The sequence below is a fragment of the Acanthaster planci genome, linkage group LG09 (genome assembly GCF_054643075.1).
Source record: "Acanthaster planci isolate LZ-2023a linkage group LG09, COTS_SCS, whole genome shotgun sequence".
In the NCBI taxonomy this organism is placed as follows: Eukaryota; Metazoa; Echinodermata; class Asteroidea; order Valvatida; family Acanthasteridae; genus Acanthaster; species Acanthaster planci.
In genome coordinates, this window is record NC_141785.1 from 16,886,426 (window position 1) to 16,905,329 (window position 18,904).

General features: G+C 41.9%; 3 protein-coding genes and 2 long non-coding RNA genes across 7 annotated transcripts; 3 read left to right on the top strand and 2 right to left on the bottom strand.

Moving 5' to 3' along the window:
- Positions 1–174: 174 nt before the first annotated feature.
- Positions 175–1,078, bottom strand: LOC110990041 (histone H3, embryonic). The gene has a single exon (XM_022254823.2). It carries the CDS (start codon positions 1,022–1,024, stop codon positions 614–616), a length of 411 nt encoding a protein of 136 aa, XP_022110515.1. The 5' UTR covers positions 1,025–1,078; the 3' UTR covers positions 175–613.
- A 1,039-nt stretch (positions 1,079–2,117) lies between these two features.
- On the top strand, positions 2,118–2,482 carry LOC110990042 (histone H4). Its single transcript, XM_022254824.2, has one exon. It carries the CDS (start codon positions 2,147–2,149, stop codon positions 2,456–2,458), a length of 312 nt encoding a protein of 103 aa, XP_022110516.1. The 5' UTR covers positions 2,118–2,146; the 3' UTR covers positions 2,459–2,482.
- A 30-nt stretch (positions 2,483–2,512) lies between these two features.
- LOC147798228 (uncharacterized) lies at positions 2,513–4,879 on the bottom strand. The gene is made up of 3 exons (XR_015426491.1): positions 4,740–4,879; positions 4,291–4,434; positions 2,513–3,917 (listed from the first exon to the last, which is right to left on the bottom strand). It is a non-coding gene; the product is annotated as an uncharacterized LOC147798228 (long non-coding RNA).
- On the top strand, positions 4,716–18,662 carry nsrp1 (nuclear speckle splicing regulatory protein 1). Of its 3 annotated transcripts, XM_022254821.2 has the most exons (7): positions 8,445–8,485; positions 9,109–9,193; positions 9,959–10,027; positions 10,498–10,626; positions 15,998–16,205; positions 16,717–16,858; positions 17,815–18,662. In XM_022254821.2, the coding sequence occupies exons 1-7, from the start codon at positions 8,460–8,462 to the stop codon at positions 18,410–18,412; spliced, it is 1,257 nt and encodes a 418-aa protein (XP_022110513.2). In that variant the 5' UTR covers positions 8,445–8,459; the 3' UTR covers positions 18,413–18,662. The 3 variants fall into 3 exon arrangements, with proteins under 3 accessions (XP_022110512.2, XP_022110511.2, XP_022110513.2); XM_022254820.2 differs by lacking the exons at positions 8,445–8,485; positions 15,998–16,205; positions 16,717–16,858; positions 17,815–18,662 and adding exons at positions 4,716–4,804; positions 13,027–15,217; XM_022254819.2 differs by lacking the exons at positions 15,998–16,205; positions 16,717–16,858; positions 17,815–18,662 and adding an exon at positions 13,027–15,217 and having other exon boundaries at positions 8,397–8,485.
- On the top strand, positions 5,843–8,146 carry LOC147798229 (uncharacterized). The gene is made up of 2 exons (XR_015426492.1): positions 5,843–6,415; positions 7,348–8,146. It is a non-coding gene; the product is annotated as an uncharacterized LOC147798229 (long non-coding RNA).
- Positions 18,663–18,904: the final 242 nt, after the last annotated feature.

Sequence of the window (18,904 nt, forward strand, 5' to 3'; positions counted from 1 at the left end):
AAAATTACAGATTTTGAGAAGGGGGAAGTCTCCGATTTCAAAGCCGTGAGCTTTGGTCCTCGGCGGCTAGCGCTAAGGCATTTCTTTTTCGGGGGGGGGGTGTAGGCCTATTCTTCCCTTTGATAGAGCCTATTACTAGTATTAGTAATACATGTAGGCCTACATAAATGGAATTTTCTGTCCTGTGTGGACCACCAACTTATAAAAAAAGCTCCGGTAACATTTGACAAGTTTGGGCAGACCTTTCCATGTGGACATTGTTACCGTTAGGCCAACTTTTGAAGTCTGAAACAAGGAAACCAGTACGGTCAGTGAGAAAAGCCCTGGCATCCTAGTGAGTAGTGACACCGTGGGGGCAAAGGGAGAGAGTGTAGACCTGTGTATTCAGTGGTAGGCTGGGCTCGGCGAGGGAGCATTGCTGGCAAAAAAAAATAAGCTTTTGGGGGTAAAAGGACAAGTTAAGGAAGGGCCGTCCAGCATGGTTGTGCGACTGTACACGTACAGTCGAACAACTATTATTAATTAAATCCAATTACAGACATCAAATCTCTCTTTTTTGAAGTTGTGTGGCTCTGAAAAGAGCCGGTTGGTTTTGAATTAGGAAGCTCGATGCTTAAGCACGTTCGCCACGGATGCGGCGGGCCAGCTGGATGTCCTTTGGCATGATGGTCACCCGCTTGGCGTGGATGGCACACAGGTTTGTGTCCTCGAACAGGCCGACCAGGTAGGCTTCGCTGGCCTCTTGCAGGGCCATGACGGCGGAGCTCTGGAAGCGCAGCTCGGTCTTGAAGTCCTGGGCAATCTCACGGACCAGACGCTGGAAGGGAAGCTTGCGGATCAGCAGCTCGGTGCTCTTCTGGTAGCGACGGATCTCACGGAGAGCCACAGTACCGGGCCTGTAACGGTGAGGCTTCTTGACTCCACCGGTGGCTGGGGCGCTCTTACGAGCTGCCTTGGTGGCCAACTGCTTACGAGGAGCCTTTCCTCCAGTAGATTTGCGTGCGGTTTGCTTTGTACGAGCCATAGTAGTTGTTGGGCAAAATCGTCAGATATGCAATTCTAACTTTCCCGGCAGAATTTATAAGAAAATCATGGAGCTAATATGATTGGTTGCCCACATCGAGATCTGTGATTGGTTTAGGGGAGATATTACACAACATCTGATTGGTCAATGTTATAGAGATCAGTGATTGGTCAGTAAAAAGTGACCCCGGATCCTCCCTTTGAGACTTCTACGTGAAGTTGAGCTCGGGAGAATTTCTATTTTGCAAAGAAATTAAGGTTGACTTGCCTTAAAGTGTAGCCAGATAATTATCCTCTCACATGATTCAATATATTTTAACAAAATGGTGATTTCTTTCATGTTTTGACCGTTAAATAGTTAGTATTTCCCTTACCAGTGCTTGCAAGTGAGTTCCGAAGCATGGCTAATGTTTATGCATTTTCTTCCAATGACCAATGAACACGTAGAATAATGTGCGCCAAAACACACAGCAGCCAAAACGGAATCCTGAGAAAGAAATGGAGTGGAGAAATATTTGGTACATAGAAGACAACAAGCATTGCTTTACTTCGTTTTACCTGCATATTTAATAACGGAATTCGTATTTTTCTGATTGCATTCGGATATTTGTTTCACATGTCTCTAGAATGTTGAGAAAATTGCATTAAACTCCTTCGTAAGTCATAAAAGCGTCATGAAACATTGTGCCTATTCATTTCCTTAGGACCAATCAGCAATCAGATGTTGCTTTGTGGTAATCGCCCAGAGGAGATTTCGGGATATCAGTTCATTACCAGTTCTACTTAAAAGTTATTAAAATCACTATATCCAGGTAAATGTAAGATGATTAATATTGAATCATTGTATTATTTTACAGGAACGTACTATTTTTGCGATATTATACGTAGTATAATCGACAATATTCAAGATTTTTTTGTGTCCACCGAGAGCTGTGTAGGTCCTGAATATTCATTATCAATCAGCCAATAGAGAATAAAAGATCGATCAACGTACTGACCGCGCGAGATTAATAAAGATTACCCGTAAGACGTCCGCAATGAAGCTATAAGTTCAATCGTGCAGCGCAACCAATTATTATTCGAATCGTTTTTGCTTTTGGGAGCTAAAGCTTAAGCAAGTATCATGTCTGGACGTGGAAAGGGAGGCAAAGGACTCGGCAAGGGAGGCGCCAAGCGTCATCGCAAGGTTCTGCGTGACAACATCCAGGGTATCACCAAGCCTGCCATCCGCCGTCTTGCTCGCCGTGGTGGTGTTAAGCGTATCTCTGGTCTGATCTATGAGGAGACTCGCGGTGTCCTGAAGGTGTTCCTCGAGAATGTCATCCGTGATGCCGTCACCTACTGCGAGCACGCCAAGAGAAAGACCGTCACGGCCATGGACGTTGTCTACGCTCTGAAACGCCAGGGCCGTACTCTGTACGGATTCGGCGGTTAAACAGCGACGCCTATCAACAAAACAACCGGCTCTTTTCAGAGCCACCACAGTGTCTAAAAAGAGATTGATTTTTATTGCCTGTCTTTATACTATCAAGGGGTTTCTCTGTCGGCATGTCCTAATGAGTGAGGACAAAAGTTTTCAACTGACTGTCGATTCCCAAATCGGCTTATTTCAAATAGTAGGCCTAGCCTACTTATGAGATTTCACATACGTTGGGGGTCGAGTACACATATTTAACAAGAACATTCATAAAGAATGAAAATGCAAACAAACAAGCGTAACACAAATTGCAGATCCTATTTCCTCCATTCTAGTCTTCCCTCAATTTTCCTCTTTCAGAACTAAACGGGAAAAGTGCGAGTACAATTAGCACGGAGGGAAAATCTTTCCAAAAAACAACTAATAGCAGTTGAATGCTCACCCCCCCTTTCAGATGTAGGGACATGCATGTGCCATTCCCGTGATTTTTTTTGTCGAAATGGTTTATGCATGTACTGATCTGCCATCATGATCTCTTATATTTTGTTCATCTCAATTTTGGGCGTTTTCCAATTCTTGAATGCCTATTCCCCCTCTTATTTTGTGATTGCTGGAACTCCCATGGCAAACCACGTACATGTAATTTCATGTGACTGTAAGACCCTCATCTTTAATTATCATCAAAATGTGCTCCCAATGGAATCAAACTGATTTGAATTGGCCAGCTCAAACAGCGATACGGCTTGAACTAAATCAATTTCATCAATGGCGTGATTCTGTTAAAAAAATTCAGGAAGGGCGACATTAAGTGGGGGACGGGGACAGCTTGTATCATTTAGCCCCCTTCTCCACACTTTTGTTGCCAAATACAAATTGTACGCTTACATTTGATTCTACAGCTCATGATGACGAAATAAAGTCTTGCAAATTTGGAAATGATGCCCCCAAATACTAAAAACAATTGGGTAAAGTGATAAGAAATTGCCTCAGATCTCAACACAAAGCATCTTGAAGCCAAACTTTTTCAGGGCCATCCCAGTGGACATCCCAGGGCTATGCACTTGGTTTTGCTCTAGCCCCCCCCCCACTTTTCAGAAGTTGATGCCCTTGTCCAGTGATCTCTGAATATAAGAAGCACTCCGGTAATGGAACACTTTCACAAATGCAAAATATCCTCAGTTACGACAGGGTTCTGGTTACAAGGTTATTTTTATAATAGGGCTAGTCCTTGCAACCTTGTAATGAGAGTATCCCTATACATGTATATGGGAGAGCGCCCTCCCCTTTTCTGGTCATCTGGGGTTTTTTTGGAGGGGGGGAGTAGTATTTTTTAGTGTTCAGTTCAAGGCGCTTGAATAGGAAAATTGACGATGATCCAGCTGAGATCGGGTGTTTGTCGTTCTCGTTGGCCAGTAGACAAATATTGCAAGTCCAATCAGGAGAACTAGAAGACCAGACATCACACCAATGCTCAGACCTTCAAAGATAAAAACCGATTTGGGGAGATAAATACGATATTTAAGAGATATACGCAACAGTGTAAATATGATGAATGCAATTTTCAAATATTGAAGGGGTTTGTTTCCGATTCGGGGAGTCAGCTATTCCTCTCCTGCCACCTCAGTGGTCCGGGGTTCAATTCCTGGCTAGGTGCACATGTGGATTGTGTTTTCAATCCCTACTTGATTCTGTGGGTTTTACCCAGAATATCCCTCTGGGGTTTTTCTCCCACCTTTAAAACTGTAACAACTTCTCATTTCAGTGTGCCTGAATCTAAGAAGTTGGGGCATCTCTTTGGAACAAGAACAGTAGACCTACTGCTTAAAATCACAATTTCAAATCAGAAGCACCTAAATTTTGATTCTTTATGACATCACTGGGTCCCTGTTGTCCATGGCAACTACACACTAAAGCTAAAAGCTGCAGCGGCAGGAGCAGGTTCCATGGATGCTGCTTCATACTTCCTGAGATGCAGAATTCTGGATGAAGAGGTCCTGCAGATTTGACCAAAATACACGTACATGAAGATTGCAAAATTGACTCTAAATGACTAACTATAAGAAATTTTTTTAAAATCCAAAAGAAATCAGGGCCCTGAATAATGGTTAATATTAACCTTAGAACCTGCTTATATTTTATATTTAAGAAGTAATTGACTGTGCCGAGTGTATGTGGGGAATTAGATTCTCTTTGCGCCACGCTGGCGCACACTTTTTGAAAGCCATTTCATTCAACAAATAAAAAACGTGGCGCACTATTAGCAACCTTCTTCAGACTGAACTAGACCTGTACGTCTAACCTTAAGGATCAACGAGGTAAGAGTAGAGTACCAGTCTACAACATGGCGTCCAGCAGTGGAAAGAAGTAAGTGAGACGACGATCTTTTTTAGCGATCAGTGCCTTTATTTAGACCTCCAGCCAGTAATTGAAACGCTGTACTGTCAGCCTTAACTATTACTGACGCTGGATAATGCTGAAGAGGACACAAACGGTGTTTTCTGAGAGACAAATCAGCTCTCGTTTACTAGCGTTAAGATTACGTTGGCCTAAAAAAAAACCAAATACAGCTGGTGTAGAGGGCGCACTTTCTAGCCGCCGTTTCTTAATCGTTTTTAACTTATCGTGAATTAGACGTGTTGTTACGTTAGACTTAAGAGTTTTTAGATTGAACAGGACAGCGGATGGTCAGATTATAACAAAGTGCTTTCTACATGAGCCCTGTATTTCTGCTTATTATTTTTAAAATTTAGGTCATAGGCCAAGAATATGTTTTTAGTTTAGGCCTCAGTCAAAGTGAAAATTTGGTTGGCTCAGCCCTGCACATGCCTCGCTGAGCTGGTGCTGTCACATCACAGCAACCACATGGCAATTACACGCAAGCTCATCGTCCACACTGACGAACGCACTGCACGCATACTGCTGGAGCAGTTTGAGCAAGTCAACAACTGTTACACGTCGATCTACACACGCATGACCATGCTTGTAGGGCTTGCATTTATGCGCATTCATATGCATATTCATGCAGCGCACTCATCACTCTTGTGACGTCCCATGTCTACTTAATGTACTGCCAACGATTCCCTAATTCATCCCGAACAAGTTCAGCCAGTGGCACGGTTTCATACATAAATAGCATTCAAAATTTCGCAAATTTACCTTGCCACCAGGGAATCAGCAAGGTGTAGGTCCTCAGTTTCGCATCAAAGAAATCGAAGTTTATGTCAAAGGAATCCGCTAAATCATACGATTTTGGTACCCTTGGAAAGCTCATTGCAAGTTCTGTCGAAATGAGATGATCGTTGTGTCCTCATGTGGCCACTTCGTGTAGGATGTTTTTCGCTGTGGGCCTTGCCTTACCCCTAACCCTTACCTTGGTCATGCATATGGTTGTGCTCCAAACAGGCTTCTAGTAGGCAATTCAGTGACGTCACCAAACCCGTTGACCGGATGCCCGCACGTGCGCACGGGCACACACACACACAGAAAGTGACATGAAACCCATGCAAAAACAAAAACATGACAAAGTTTTAACACCCATATCTAACGTTCCCTACATCCATTTACCTTCAAATTTTAGGATGGCAGAAATAAATATCTCAACTATTGATCCCCGAAAAATAAGCGCAAAAAACCAAATACTTCGTGAGAAAAGTGAATAAATTCCTCGCGGAAGCACGCCCGGGGTGACCATTGGCCGCACAGTGGTCACAGCGTCGATCGTGCAAGCTCGCACGGCACGCGTGGTTGCACGTGGTTCGGTTTTGATCGGATCGACATTCGGGTTTTCGTTGCTAATCCGGAGCGTGTTTTGAAAGCTACCCGAACCCCTCCGGTCTTTTCCGAAAGAGGAAGGATTCATGTTCATTGTGTGTTTGTCACATTGAAATCGGCCCAGTGGTTGAGAAGCTACGTCACAACCAACATTTCAACGCCGTGTTTCTCCTTGAAGTTTACGATCTTATGTTTTGTGACATCGTGAGTATAAAATATATTTATATTAGTTGATGATTACGAGTTTTTAAGAATATTGGCCAAGTAACAGCGTCCGGAAATGTATTTGTACCGGACCACGTTTGAGCAGTTTGCACGGAGAAATCGTTCACGTTAAATCTAGACTGCGTACCTCTCGACGGCGCCCCCACATATAATAATGGGAGTCTGGGTGCCCGACTAGTTCAAGAAATTCGTAAACGTGAATCATCACCGTCGTATATTTCGAGTCCTTTTATCATAAGCTCATCAAAATTAATCATTAATACCATTCTTAAAGAGTAAAAAGTTTCCCAATCTTTTGGTAATGGGTTTTTTTTAAGTTAAAAAATGACATCATTGTACGAATATGTGCTCCGCAAAATCATCTCATGTGGTGGTTTCTATTTCGTGATAAACTGTTCAGGTGTTCACGTCATGAAGTGAACACCGCGTTAACGTGTCTTTGACATTGTGCAATGGGGTTTATTTATCAAAGTATGAGGAAAAAATATAATCAAAGAAAGCAAAGCCAATTTCTAAACTTAGAGATTTTGTTTGGACTTTCCGGTCGATCTACACCAATTTAAGGTTGATCATAAAAAATACTTGTCACTCCAAAATAATGTTTGCTAGGCCTATCTCGAAAAATCTTCTCTTTAAAGTTACCCAATCATTTTGCAATTCTGAACAGAATTTTAGCAGAATGCAACTTCCTAAGTAACTTACTTCATGTTATTTATGGACACTTTCCTACTTTTAGGACTACTTTTGAAACATGCCTAGAACAATAGTGATCAGTATCATTGTAATACAGAATAACCTTTAAATTGTTGCCTGTTCTTTTCCTTTAATGATAAATCATACAAATAATCTATACTTTTGTTTAATGGCAGACGCTATATATTTGATCTTATTATTTTGTGTGTACTTTTTAGATATTGGGCCATATGCCAGGGAAGCTGGTATCTACCGGAGGCACTTCGCTCAGGATGGACCAAGCTTCCCAGTGCAAACCCACGTCAAGAATGGATTCGTCCTTGAACTGCACAGCTACATCCAAACAGAACTATCATTGAATTTGTTAGTATACTAAAACTAAAATCACAGGTGTGATAGGAGTGAAAGCTCTGCGATATGAAAGTGACAGTTGGCATTGCACCCAAAGGGCTGTAAAAATCCGCAACTCTCTTTACTTACTGCAAATATTTGCAGAATTCCTTAAGGTTGTCTTGTTCCAATTTTTTCTCAAATTAAAGGTAATTAATATGCAAATCATTTTCACTTAATTAAACTTTCATCTGTAGTTTCTGAGGAGTACAGGGTGTGTCAAATACATTAGGAGTATACCGTACATGTACATGTGGCATTGATCCTCAACAATCCCAATAATTGGTGCTGTACTGTTAAAAACACGAATGATTATTTATGCAAATTGATCAATTTTACGCATTGCATATATTGATTAATTAATTAGAAAATGGCTTTATTTAAGATAAGACAAACAGTAATGTTTACCAACATACGTGTAACCACCACATCAGAAATTTAATCGAAGTCTACAGCTGCCAGGAGTCAGGACATCTCGTTTTATTGACATTTATATCAATTAAATATGCAAATCAGGTATACATTTGTATTTTAAATGTGGAAATTTGTAGTAGTGATGTGCAAATTTGTAAGAATGCCAAGTTTGACAGAAATAAAATGTGTCCTTCCAATGTAACAGAAGAAAAACCTTGTTTAAATGAGCTTTTCCTGGTGCCATTCACTTTATAAAGAAAAACAAAGGATGACCTTTGACCTGGGAGTCAAAATTAGACAGTTGTTTGCGATTTTCAAATGGATGTATCTTGAGAACCGCTTGGCCGTTTTGAATTATTTTTTCACTGTTAAACTCCTGAAGATATGCCCTTTCATATTTGCTATAAATTGACTGTGTAAGGAAATAATTTGGAAATCATCTGAAATGCCTACTTCTAGAGCTGAGGCAAGGTCTATTGTCTGCACGTCTCCATGTATTTGCAGTGGAGTGAAGACCTAGGCTCGAATGCAGCCTATGTTTGTTGAATTGAGGTTAATGGTTAGGCATTAGGGATAATAGCATATGGCATGGGGCAGTGCGGACATCCGGGAGTTTCACAAAATTGCAGTTAGCAACCACACCGCGCTGATGAAAACAACTGCAATGAGCGTGTGTGTACTGACTGATCACAGAAAAGATTATGTAACCTGATCCTTGGACTGGCTGGTGTATGTGTACGTTGCCATGGTTGCTGTTTTCACCGGTGGAGTATCTGCCATCTTGCGAGAATCCTGGATGTCCGCACTGCCCCATTAGCACTTTTTAATTAGATTAATGGGTGCCATGGCAGTAGATATTGCCATTTTATTGGGCTGGACCTGTTAGACCCAGTATGTTTTGCCCTAGTTGTTGCGTCAATGCACAGTCGAGCCAGTCGGGACAACTCTGAACATTCCATAGTGTGTGTGTTTTGGTTTTGGATACAAAGCAATAAAAAAAAAAACACACACATTGTAAAATAAAAAAATCATGTCAGCATTCCCTCGTGCTCCTGTTTTTCATGTATAAGGAGTCAACTACTTGATCTGTTGATAGGGTTCTCAAGATGTTAAATTACTGATGAATAGATTGACTTAGTTCCAAGCACTGAGAATTCATCATGTTTTCCTGCCAGGTATGGATTGATCACCCACCAACCCAAGAAGGCACCCGTCCTCTTGCCGAAACTGGCAGCCTTCGGAGACTCCAGTGATGAAGAGGTACTACATCCTTCTTCTCTCAAGCTGATTCAGCGGTACCTCTTTGGATGTGGTACTGGACAAACTTATGAAGATCTGTTGAGTGGTACCTCTTTGGGTGTGGCAGCGAACAAACTTACGACGATCTGTTAACTGTATACTTGTGGAGGGTTGAGAAGTAATGAAATAATCAACCAAGGATTCCATTCCACATCTGTTGTGTATTAAGGTCAACATGGTCCTTTGTGCTTAGAATGTAAAATAAATTAATATATAAATTCGGTATGATACAGGTGATTTCTTTCATAGGTGCATCTTAGTCTTGTGTGGTACTCCCGGTTCCGAGTGGAACCGCGGTTCAAAAAAAAATTCGGACTCGGCGGCTCTGCTTTTGTGTAGAACCGGGTACCCACCATTGGCGGTTCCACATTCAAAGAGCCGACTCCAAACATCAAATCTGAGTCTCAGTCACGGCTTAGCGCCCGTGAGTGACAACTCCAGTCGTCGAATCCGAGTCACCGCCGCTCCCGCGTGTACGTGTACATTTAGCAGGGCACCCTTCCACACAAGGGAAAATGCGTACACAAATGAACTGTAAAATTCAAATGGGTAAAGTAAGTTAGATGTCATTTTCTCCATTGGAAGGTTTTTTTCCTTTTCTGTTTCCCAGTTTGCGTTTCTATATCTGTCCTTTATCCTGCTTACTCATGTCACTGTGTGCTTGACGATGCTTGCTGTTTTTCCAAGATCTGGTAAAATATTCCACAAAACTTGGATTGTTCACAGGAATCTGCTCACTCAGCCGTCAACCAGTCCCTGCAGTTTGAAGCGCAGAAACAGAAAGTTAAAAAACAGGTGAGAATAGGGTTATAATATTATTCAAATATAATCTATATTATCTATCTATAAATACATATAATTCAAATATGATATAATATAATCTAATATAATATTCAAATACCTCACATCATTGAGATGACAAAAACAGTTGTTCAAAATCGTTTAAGATAAAAATCAAGGTTTCACACACTTGATGTGTGCAGCACTGAAGAAGTGTGATCGTACTTAAAATGTAGGAAAGCACAGGACATCCACATTGTTGGATTTGTTAAATTGGTCTTTTGGTCCTAATTGCCACCTGGAAAGCATTATAGGAAAAATATAGGGTCCAAAATTTGCCAAGCATTGTCCAACTTGATTTCAACAGAAAACGTTCATGTGTAAATGGCAAATTTTGGGGTTCCAAAGTTTAAAGCAGGTTATCCAGAATTCCCAAAGATATCTGCTTGACCCAACAGTAACTTGCACACCTCCTATTCTCATAGACTCAGCTTGAGATCCAGCGAGCTCTGGAAGAGGACCCAACCGTCTACGAGTATGACAGCATTTATGACTCAATGGAGCAACAGAAACTACAGAAAGCCAAAGCCTTGAAAGCCACAAAGGACAATAAGGTTTGTGACTCCTAACGCGTGCTTCTTAGAGAGACAGGTTTACAAAATTTGGGGGGCAGTGACCAAATATTCTCCAATTAAAAACATATAATTTTTCAATTTCACTTGGATTTTTGTAAATCTGTTCTCCTAAGTGTTTTTCCTCCTCTGCTTACTTTTGGAATTTAACAAATGCAAACAAACCATAAGAAGGCTGAAATTAACAGTCACAATTAAGTTGGACTGATTAATACTAAATGCTTTAACATTTTATGCTAGGGGGCTTCTAGAATGCTCAAAAGCAACTAGGTTGGCTTTGTTTTCATCACAGAGGAAATCTTTCTTGTTGGTTTTACTGAGGCTTGTAGTAACTAATTGTTAACATAAGTCTGTTCGATATTAATTTCTTTTTATATTGGGACATCATGAAAAAATATCGAGATATCCGATATTATTGTGATGACGTCATTTTCCATTCATAAAATAAACACAACCGATATTGCCACTATGTCTCGAGCGCCTCTTAGAAAAACCCCAATGTATAAGCCTATGTGTTATCTCTACATTTAGAACTCTTACATGCTGGTGGAAAGCAAGTTTCAACATGGAAATTGTCAGATTGTGGACATTAAATATCATATCATGGCACCATATGGAAAAAGCCATTTCCAAGCACACATTAGCGATAAAGTTCGTTCAATAAGGCAACCCCCAAATGGACAGAGCACATGCTTGTTACTAGAGGGACTACTGGTATTGATGCCCTCACCTCATTTCAAAGTTGGCATTTCTAAGTCGTCATTCATTTCTCATAAGTCAGCATATTTCACTCGGTCCCTTTTCTACCAGACCACAAAAATCTTCATGGAAGTCGGCATTAAAAAAATCGTGCTTCGGTATCGTTTTCCTCCGCCACGGTTGCCAAGAAGCGTCAAGTGACAAGCCCCACACTGCTTGACTGACGTCTGTTTATTAACTGCACGTGGTTGAGTACATCAATACCCGCAAGGTCGCCTTATTGAACAAACTTAACCATAGGCCGTTTTCCAATACTCGACTTCGGCTCCGTCCCAGGCTTCAACTGTTTTTTACTACCTGACTTTAAAGTTGTAAGCGTAATAGCAAGTTTGATATCGGCACAAAACATCAAGTAAGATACAAAAGAGCCAAACATGACAGTTCTTCAGTTTAACTGAAACGCTTCAAGCCCACAACCAGGCATTGGTTTTGGAGACGAAGCCTGAGACGGAGATGAAGTTGAGTGTTGGAAAACGATACGTGTGCAGTGCGGTATGACGATCTTGAGTCCTGAGCGAGAGAGCCTACTTAGCTGGAGTTTACTGTACTATGCATTACATGTGCGTACAGTCTGTTGGTTTGATTCTGCCCCCTAATACTTGTAAGACCCTTGCAGGTGCTAGGGGCCAACAGTGACTTTGTGGTTAGAGGTTTCCAGTGGAGTATTTGTGTGGCCTAAATGCAGTAATGCAGGCCTCAACATGCGGTGCATTGACTTCCCTGTGTGCATGTACAGTACAGCGTTTGGAGCTTATCGCGATAATTTGCGGCATATCGATTTGCACATTATCCCGATATCCCGTGTTTTTACGAATGATACGATATCCGATATCAACATCATATCGAAATATCGTGAAATATCGTCATATCAAACAGGCTTGGTCAAACGTCATGATGATGAGGCATCCTCTGATAGTGTCTGATTTAATTAGATTCTGTTTCTGTCGGTGTGGTGCAATTTTCTGTTGGTTTTTTTTTTTCGGAAAGAAAAGAGTACTTCAATTTTTAGCCATCTCTATTGAATTGTACACACTGTTTGAATACACAGAATAATTCTCATTTCATTCAACTGTTCCTCCAATAGGATAATGCCACTCCTGACTTTGTGTAGTAAAATTTGCAAAATGAAGAAGGAAAAACAAATGTAAGGCATGAGTTATTGTTGCTTGATAGGAAGCTTCATTTTAGGGAGGGTCTTGGGATCTATGCCGTTACTTAAAATTGTGGCCTTAGATATACTATCTAGATGGAGTGCCAGTGTCCCACAGGTCAGCATGGGTTCTCGTCAACAAGCACTTAAATACAGTACCCCACTTGACAGCTCTGTATGAAACCAGCAACTGAATACAATTCCCGCCCATGGAAGTGTCACTTTATTCAAATCCTGAAGACACAAGTAATTCAAATAAATCTGCAAGTTTTGCAAAAGTTCGACACACCCTCAAATGGAACGGTTTCTGAACTTTTCGTCGATGACGTACAAGAAGTACCATCACAGTTCAGCTTGATACGTCAGAAGAGCTTTCTGAGACCAAGCACAGAGGAGCTAGTAGAGACTTGTTAAAGGCAGGAGGGATACAGATATTTTGACTCGTATCTTCTACTTTGTGGTTACTCTCCTAGGCAAAGTTACTGGCAGGATCTAACAGAGCCTCCTGGCATCTTGACAAAATCGAATTTCTCATGAAGATCCTGCTCATCTCCCACGACAAGTACATGGAGGCCAAATCGAATTCCAGGGTGGGCACATTCTACGCCGAGATGGGTGGCATGATCGGGCACTCTGGCATCAAGGTGGAGAACCTCCTGAAGAACCTGGGCCGGGAGTACCGAGACATGGTGTGGCAGACTGAAGAGAACGAAGCCCAGGGCTTGCCTGTGCCACCTCGGCTGCGAGGCTCCCAGAAGCTCTTCAGTCTGTTTGAGGAGTTTGCCCAGATGTACGGCATCATGAAGGAGAGGAGGCACCGGCCATCCCAGCCTTCCCAGGGTGCTGCTGATGTGGCCAACAGACTGAACACGGTGGGCATCGACCCAGACATCCAGGGTGAGGTTACAGAACATGTTGGGTCAATTCAACACACTCCTTTGGAAGAGACCGTGTCTGGCTCTACCATGAACTCACCGTATCCTGTCAGAGTTCAAAGAGAAGACTTTGCCGAGGAGCAACTGCCGTTGCAAAACAATGATGCAGTGTGCAATAACAGTGCTTCGCCTCCAGCCACCTCCTCAACCACGGCGGACAGCCACCCATTCCAGGCATCAAGACGAAAGAAAAGAAAGCTGCAGTCGGATCGTCTGCCGATCTATCCTGGCTTCATGAGGCAGCAGGGAAGACAGAGAACTTTCTCCAAGTATTCATCAGGGTGGAAGTCAGCCAGGAACAGAGGCAAACAAAAGTCACGGGAGGGCAAAGGAGAAAGCCCCACCTGTCAAAGCGGCAAGAGAGCCTGTTCATGCCAGGGAAAGACATCTAGGTTTGAGGAGCAGCTTCTGAATGTGCTCTCAGGTATTGGACAAGAGCTCCAGTTGCTTAGACGAGGCTTTTTCACAGTGTACAACATTGGGGAAGAGCAGAACCAGAATGAGGACGAGATTGAGCATAGCAGTGGGGAGGATTTAGGAAGTATCACCGACGATAATGAAGAGAGATGCAACAACACCTTGCCCAGTGTCGTATTTCCTGGAAACGAATAAACTTTTAGTCTATGAGAGTTGACCCTTTGCGTCTTCATCGGTGACAATTGGCTTTTAGACCATCAGGATTATAGCATTGACTTTTAGTTCTGAGTTGAAATAAAGATTCAAGATGCGTGTATGTACTTAAGTAATATACAAAGTGCATAATGGTATAGCCCAAAATGCTATGATTTGGGTACTTTGTCAAGAAGAGTGAATTTTTGGCGAATGATATGAAAAGGAAGATAGAGAATGGCGCAATACTCCAACCAAAAGCATAACTGATATCAGCTGGAAGTAAAATTGTGATATGGCATCGGGAAATTTGGCTATTTCATGATAACAAAAGAATAACTCGTAAGATTCAAGCTGGACACCCCGACTGCCGTGGGGGTAGATGGATTTGATAGGATTTGGCAACATTGTCAGTAAAGTCTGTGCCTTCACTGCTTGGGAGGGTTTGTCCGATCACTCAAACTGAGCAAGACCTGTTGTATTGTCAATGTTGCACGTACCGTAGATGTAATCTCTCTGTTGTAATCACTTTTGCACGATAAGTTGGTCCGGTTGCGGTGTTAAGATGACCCACTGGGAGTGTTCGTCGTGAACCATGCCGCTGAACATGACAATTCACATTGGTCTATTCATAATCGGCATTTGAAATTCACTTCACCTGAGGATTCCTGGAGTTCTACTGTCCAATCTGATCATCATGACATTGAAATAGAGGAATGTCTGCAACTCAGAAGACAATATTTTCTTTAGGGTGAACCTTACCAATGTTCTGCTGTAACTTTGTCTTCTTTTACTGCAAGGATAGCTTGTGCAAAGCCTAACTTTATTCTACATGTACATGGAAACGTGTTCAAGAGCTTATCATATTTATTATCTTGCAATATTTGGGCCATTGTGCGGTCTGCCATTGACTTTGTTGTGGTCGGTCATCTCTTGATTTTGTCATTCTTTAACTTAAAACCTCTGGACTTGTTTTAGAAGTGAAAATTTCCACAAACTGTCACAAAAGGTTACCTCTCACTGCTTGTGTTTCAGTCACATTTATCCAGTACAGTAACTCATGCCTAAATTATGAACATTTAATTGATGGAATAAAAAAGAAGAAGTTAAGAACCTGTTCCATGATTTGTTGGTACCATTAAAATTAATTTCCAACCGAGCAATACGGGGTGGATCAAAACAATAGAAACAAGTCCCCCCAAAAACCCTGAATAAACTTTTTTTTTTGAATGTAGACATTTGAAAAAGACGTCTTTGAAAGGCAGTCAGAAGCCAAATGAAACTAATGGAAGGATGTGTCAGAATCACAGTTTGTCTGGGGCTTGACGTTAACAACTCTAATGAAAAGTGGCTGTATCCACAACTGTAGACTCGTGCATAATTTCAAGTGGCAGCCAGGTAATTTGAACTCGGCCTTAGTGTGTTGAATGGGGTTCAGTTGAATTTCCAAGGAGATTGATATCAGTCCCATTCATTCTTTGGAGGAAATCCTACAGTACCACAGTATACAAACATGAAATCTTTTTGAATGCATATTTTTATTTTCCCATATGGAATTTTTTTCACAAATTAGCAAAGGTTGCTCAAGATGCTTCAATATATATAAAAAAATTACTGCCCCCAAATAAGCTTGTGAATATTTTGTACAGCCTTTAGAAATACTGGATACACAATTTTATATGTTGGTGAATAGCAAAATACCTAAATGAAATCAACATCTACCTTTGTAAACATTGCCTCTTGTAAAGAGCCCCCTAATAATGGCTTGGTCTAAAATTTCCACATCTTTTTGTCCTTTCTGGGATACTTCAATATAATATACACGTATAGTTACTGCTTAGGAAATACCCAGGCATGTCCCGACATCGTCAAAACTGCCCATTTGCCCCCTACCCGACAGCCCAAGTACATGGACCACCTCCTCAAGGCGGCGGCGCAGCGGAAACGGGAACAGGAGCGCCGGCAGGAGAGGAAGGTGCAGCAGGAGCGGGAGGCGGAGGGTGCAGAGTTTGCCGACAAGGATGCCTTCGTCACCTCAGCCTACAAGAAGAAGATGCAGGAGATGGCGGCAGAGGAGGAGAGAGAGCGACGGGAGGCAGAGATGGAAGGTGAGACCTGAGATGGCATTTTTTTTAGGGGGGGCTTGTACCAGCCTCTTCAGCCAAGAGCTCTTGGATTCTGCATAGCCAGTTTATGTGCTTAGCCAAAATTTCATTTCGGCTGGTAACCTGCTTTTACTGAGCAAATATTTTGCTTGCTTAACAATTGTTCATGGTGATCATTACCTCACAAAATGCATGGAGGAAATGCCGGGGATTATGGGTAGCACATAGGGGTTTCGCCTGTTTGCCTTACCACAAGGGCTGCATGTTAGTCAAGCCGAAGTGACATCATGTGGACTGGGAGAATATTCCCAATCATACCTCAGCACAGATTTTTTTATGTTGATGGTTTGCATGATGAAGTAAGCAATAGATGTAAAGATGATGAACTTCTGAAGTTACCAGGGGACTTGACATTTTGGATGGCATGGTCTGCCCTGCATAACGTGATTGAACTGCCATGCTGCAACAATTGTACGTGATGCCATGATGCCAGCATTGTTTCATTTGACCTCAGCTGCCAACGATGTTACCAAACAGAAGGACATGAGTGGTTTTTACCGACACATCTTGGCTCAGACAACTGGTGAAGAGAACAAGGAAATCAAGTCGGAGGCAAGCAAGGTTGAAGATGAACCCAAAGTCAAAGCTGAAAAATGGTGAGCTTGGGACTGTTCTGCCTTGCTTTCCTGCAGAAGCAACATTTGATAAAATAAAGTAAGCATCAGGCCCATTGCCTGTCCAGCGACGGGGGGGGGGGCTCGTCAAACCCAAAAGTGGAACTTATTGCACTGTCAACATATCTTTTTAAACAAATGCTTATCATAATGTGCTTTGGAACACAACAGCGAACAAGTTGTATGTTTGTCGCGAACCAGAGGATACATGCAAGACTTGTATACTTCATTTTTCAATATTGGATAAAGTTAAGAAAAACACATTTGATTTCAAACCCTTTGAAACACCAGAACTTTAGATATTTGCCAGAACTTCCTGACGGTACATTGGATTGGAAAGTGACTCATTAATATGCAAAATCATGGTCACCTTCAGCCCTGAATTGGGCACTGGATGACAAGAGAATGGTATGAACATTATTTAATTAAAAATATATATTTATTATAAAAAAAAACAAACAGAACTCACCCCCCCTTGCCTGTGGGCCTGAGCACTGATATCATGACAGGCTTGGATGCTTTGTTAACTACATGTACATGTATGCATTACAGGTGCATTCTTAACTTCCCTTGAGGAAGAATTTATTTGAAGCGAAAATTGCATTATTTACCAGGGATGGGCACTTCAGTGCTCTGTGTTGGTGTATTGTGCGATGTCATTTTAGAAAGAAAACACAACATTACCCTGAAGAATGGTCCATTTTGTAACTTTTGGTATGATTACCACACTAAATCAGAACACTAATTGATGACACCAAGGAAGCACTATCGAGTATCAACTGAAGCAGGATACCAGCATCATATAAAGGACACATAGAGGTCAAACTGGGAACAATTTTGGGGGCTCAAATCTTCTCACGCTTAGAGAGGTAAAGTTTCTTTGCAACCTTTTCCAGGACACATCCATGATATTATGCTGCTCATCTTTTTTTTTGCAGGGATAGTAAAGAAGAAAGGCCCCAGACTAACTCTGACAATGATGGAGACAACAGGGAGGATAGACACCGTCAGAGTAGAGACAGATCAGAGAGACACAGCAGAGAACACCATCGAAGCAGTGACAAACATCATCATGAAAGAAGCCACAGGGATGGTGATAGACACAGTGAGAGGCGCAGTGATAGACATAGTGACAGACACAGTGATAGACACCGACATAGGGACAGGCACTCGGATGGACACAGAGAGGAATGGAGAGATAGGGAGGACAGGCGCAGATCAGGGGAGGAGGATAACACTGGCGCAAAGGATGAGAGAAGTGATGAAAGACACTACATGTCACACAAGTTGGAGAAACAGGATTCGAGGACTCCAGATGAAAGTGGATCGGATGACAAGTCACAGAAGAGGGATGAATCAGGGGAACCAGGAGCAGAGATATCACAGGATGGTGGGAAGAGCGGGCCCAAGGCTTTAGGGAGCAAGTTTGCCAAGAGGAACGTCGATGAGACGGTGATGTCTGCCAGAGATCGCTATCTGGCTAGGAAAGCAGGGAGGGGAAACACTAAGGCGCATGTTGCTGTCGATGACGACTAAAATAAAGACTCAAACAGTTAACTTTAATCATTTAGCCCACTAAGTTGTACTCTTTGATCAAGCCTTGTTGCAAAATGTGGAGTAAATCCAGCCGTCCACCAAGTGAAGCTCTCTGTGGTTGGGTGTCTTGGAAATGTATGGACCACATTGGGCTGTGAATTTGCTTCTGTTGATATAATTTGTTCATGAGATATTGTTTTGCCATGATAAAATTGTTTTGATTATAAAAAGAGATATTTATCCATCTGAAGTTGTGGCTGTGTGTTGTGTTGTCATTTTTAGCGCCAATCAATTTTAGAGGAAATGTTTTACTGCGAGAAAAGTTCAAGTGATGTGGGGGAACTTGTTTCTTCGTCATTTTTCTTCCATTTTTAAAAAACAGCTTTAATGTGTCTTCTCCACTTCAGTGAAAAGACTGCATAGCTAAATGTTAGGATCTCTTTCTGGTCAGGATTTTGCAAATTGCTGACTAAATAAATGGAGAATTTTTGA

Bases quoted from the DNA above. Each gene is read 5' to 3' on its own strand.
- LOC110990041 (XM_022254823.2), bottom strand. From the start codon at position 1,024: ATGGCTCGTACAAAGCAAACCGCACGCAAATCTACTGGAGGAAAGGCT.
- LOC110990042 (XM_022254824.2), top strand. From the start codon at position 2,147: ATGTCTGGACGTGGAAAGGGAGGCAAAGGACTCGGCAAGGGAGGCGCC.
- nsrp1 (XM_022254819.2), top strand. From the start codon at position 8,460: ATGCAGCCTATGTTTGTTGAATTGAG. The intron at 10,028-10,497 runs GTGAGAATAGGG...CTATTCTCATAG, and splicing joins AACAGAAAGTTAAAAAACAG to ACTCAGCTTGAGATCCAGCG. The intron at 10,627-13,026 runs GTTTGTGACTCC...TTACTCTCCTAG, and splicing joins AAGCCACAAAGGACAATAAG to GCAAAGTTACTGGCAGGATC.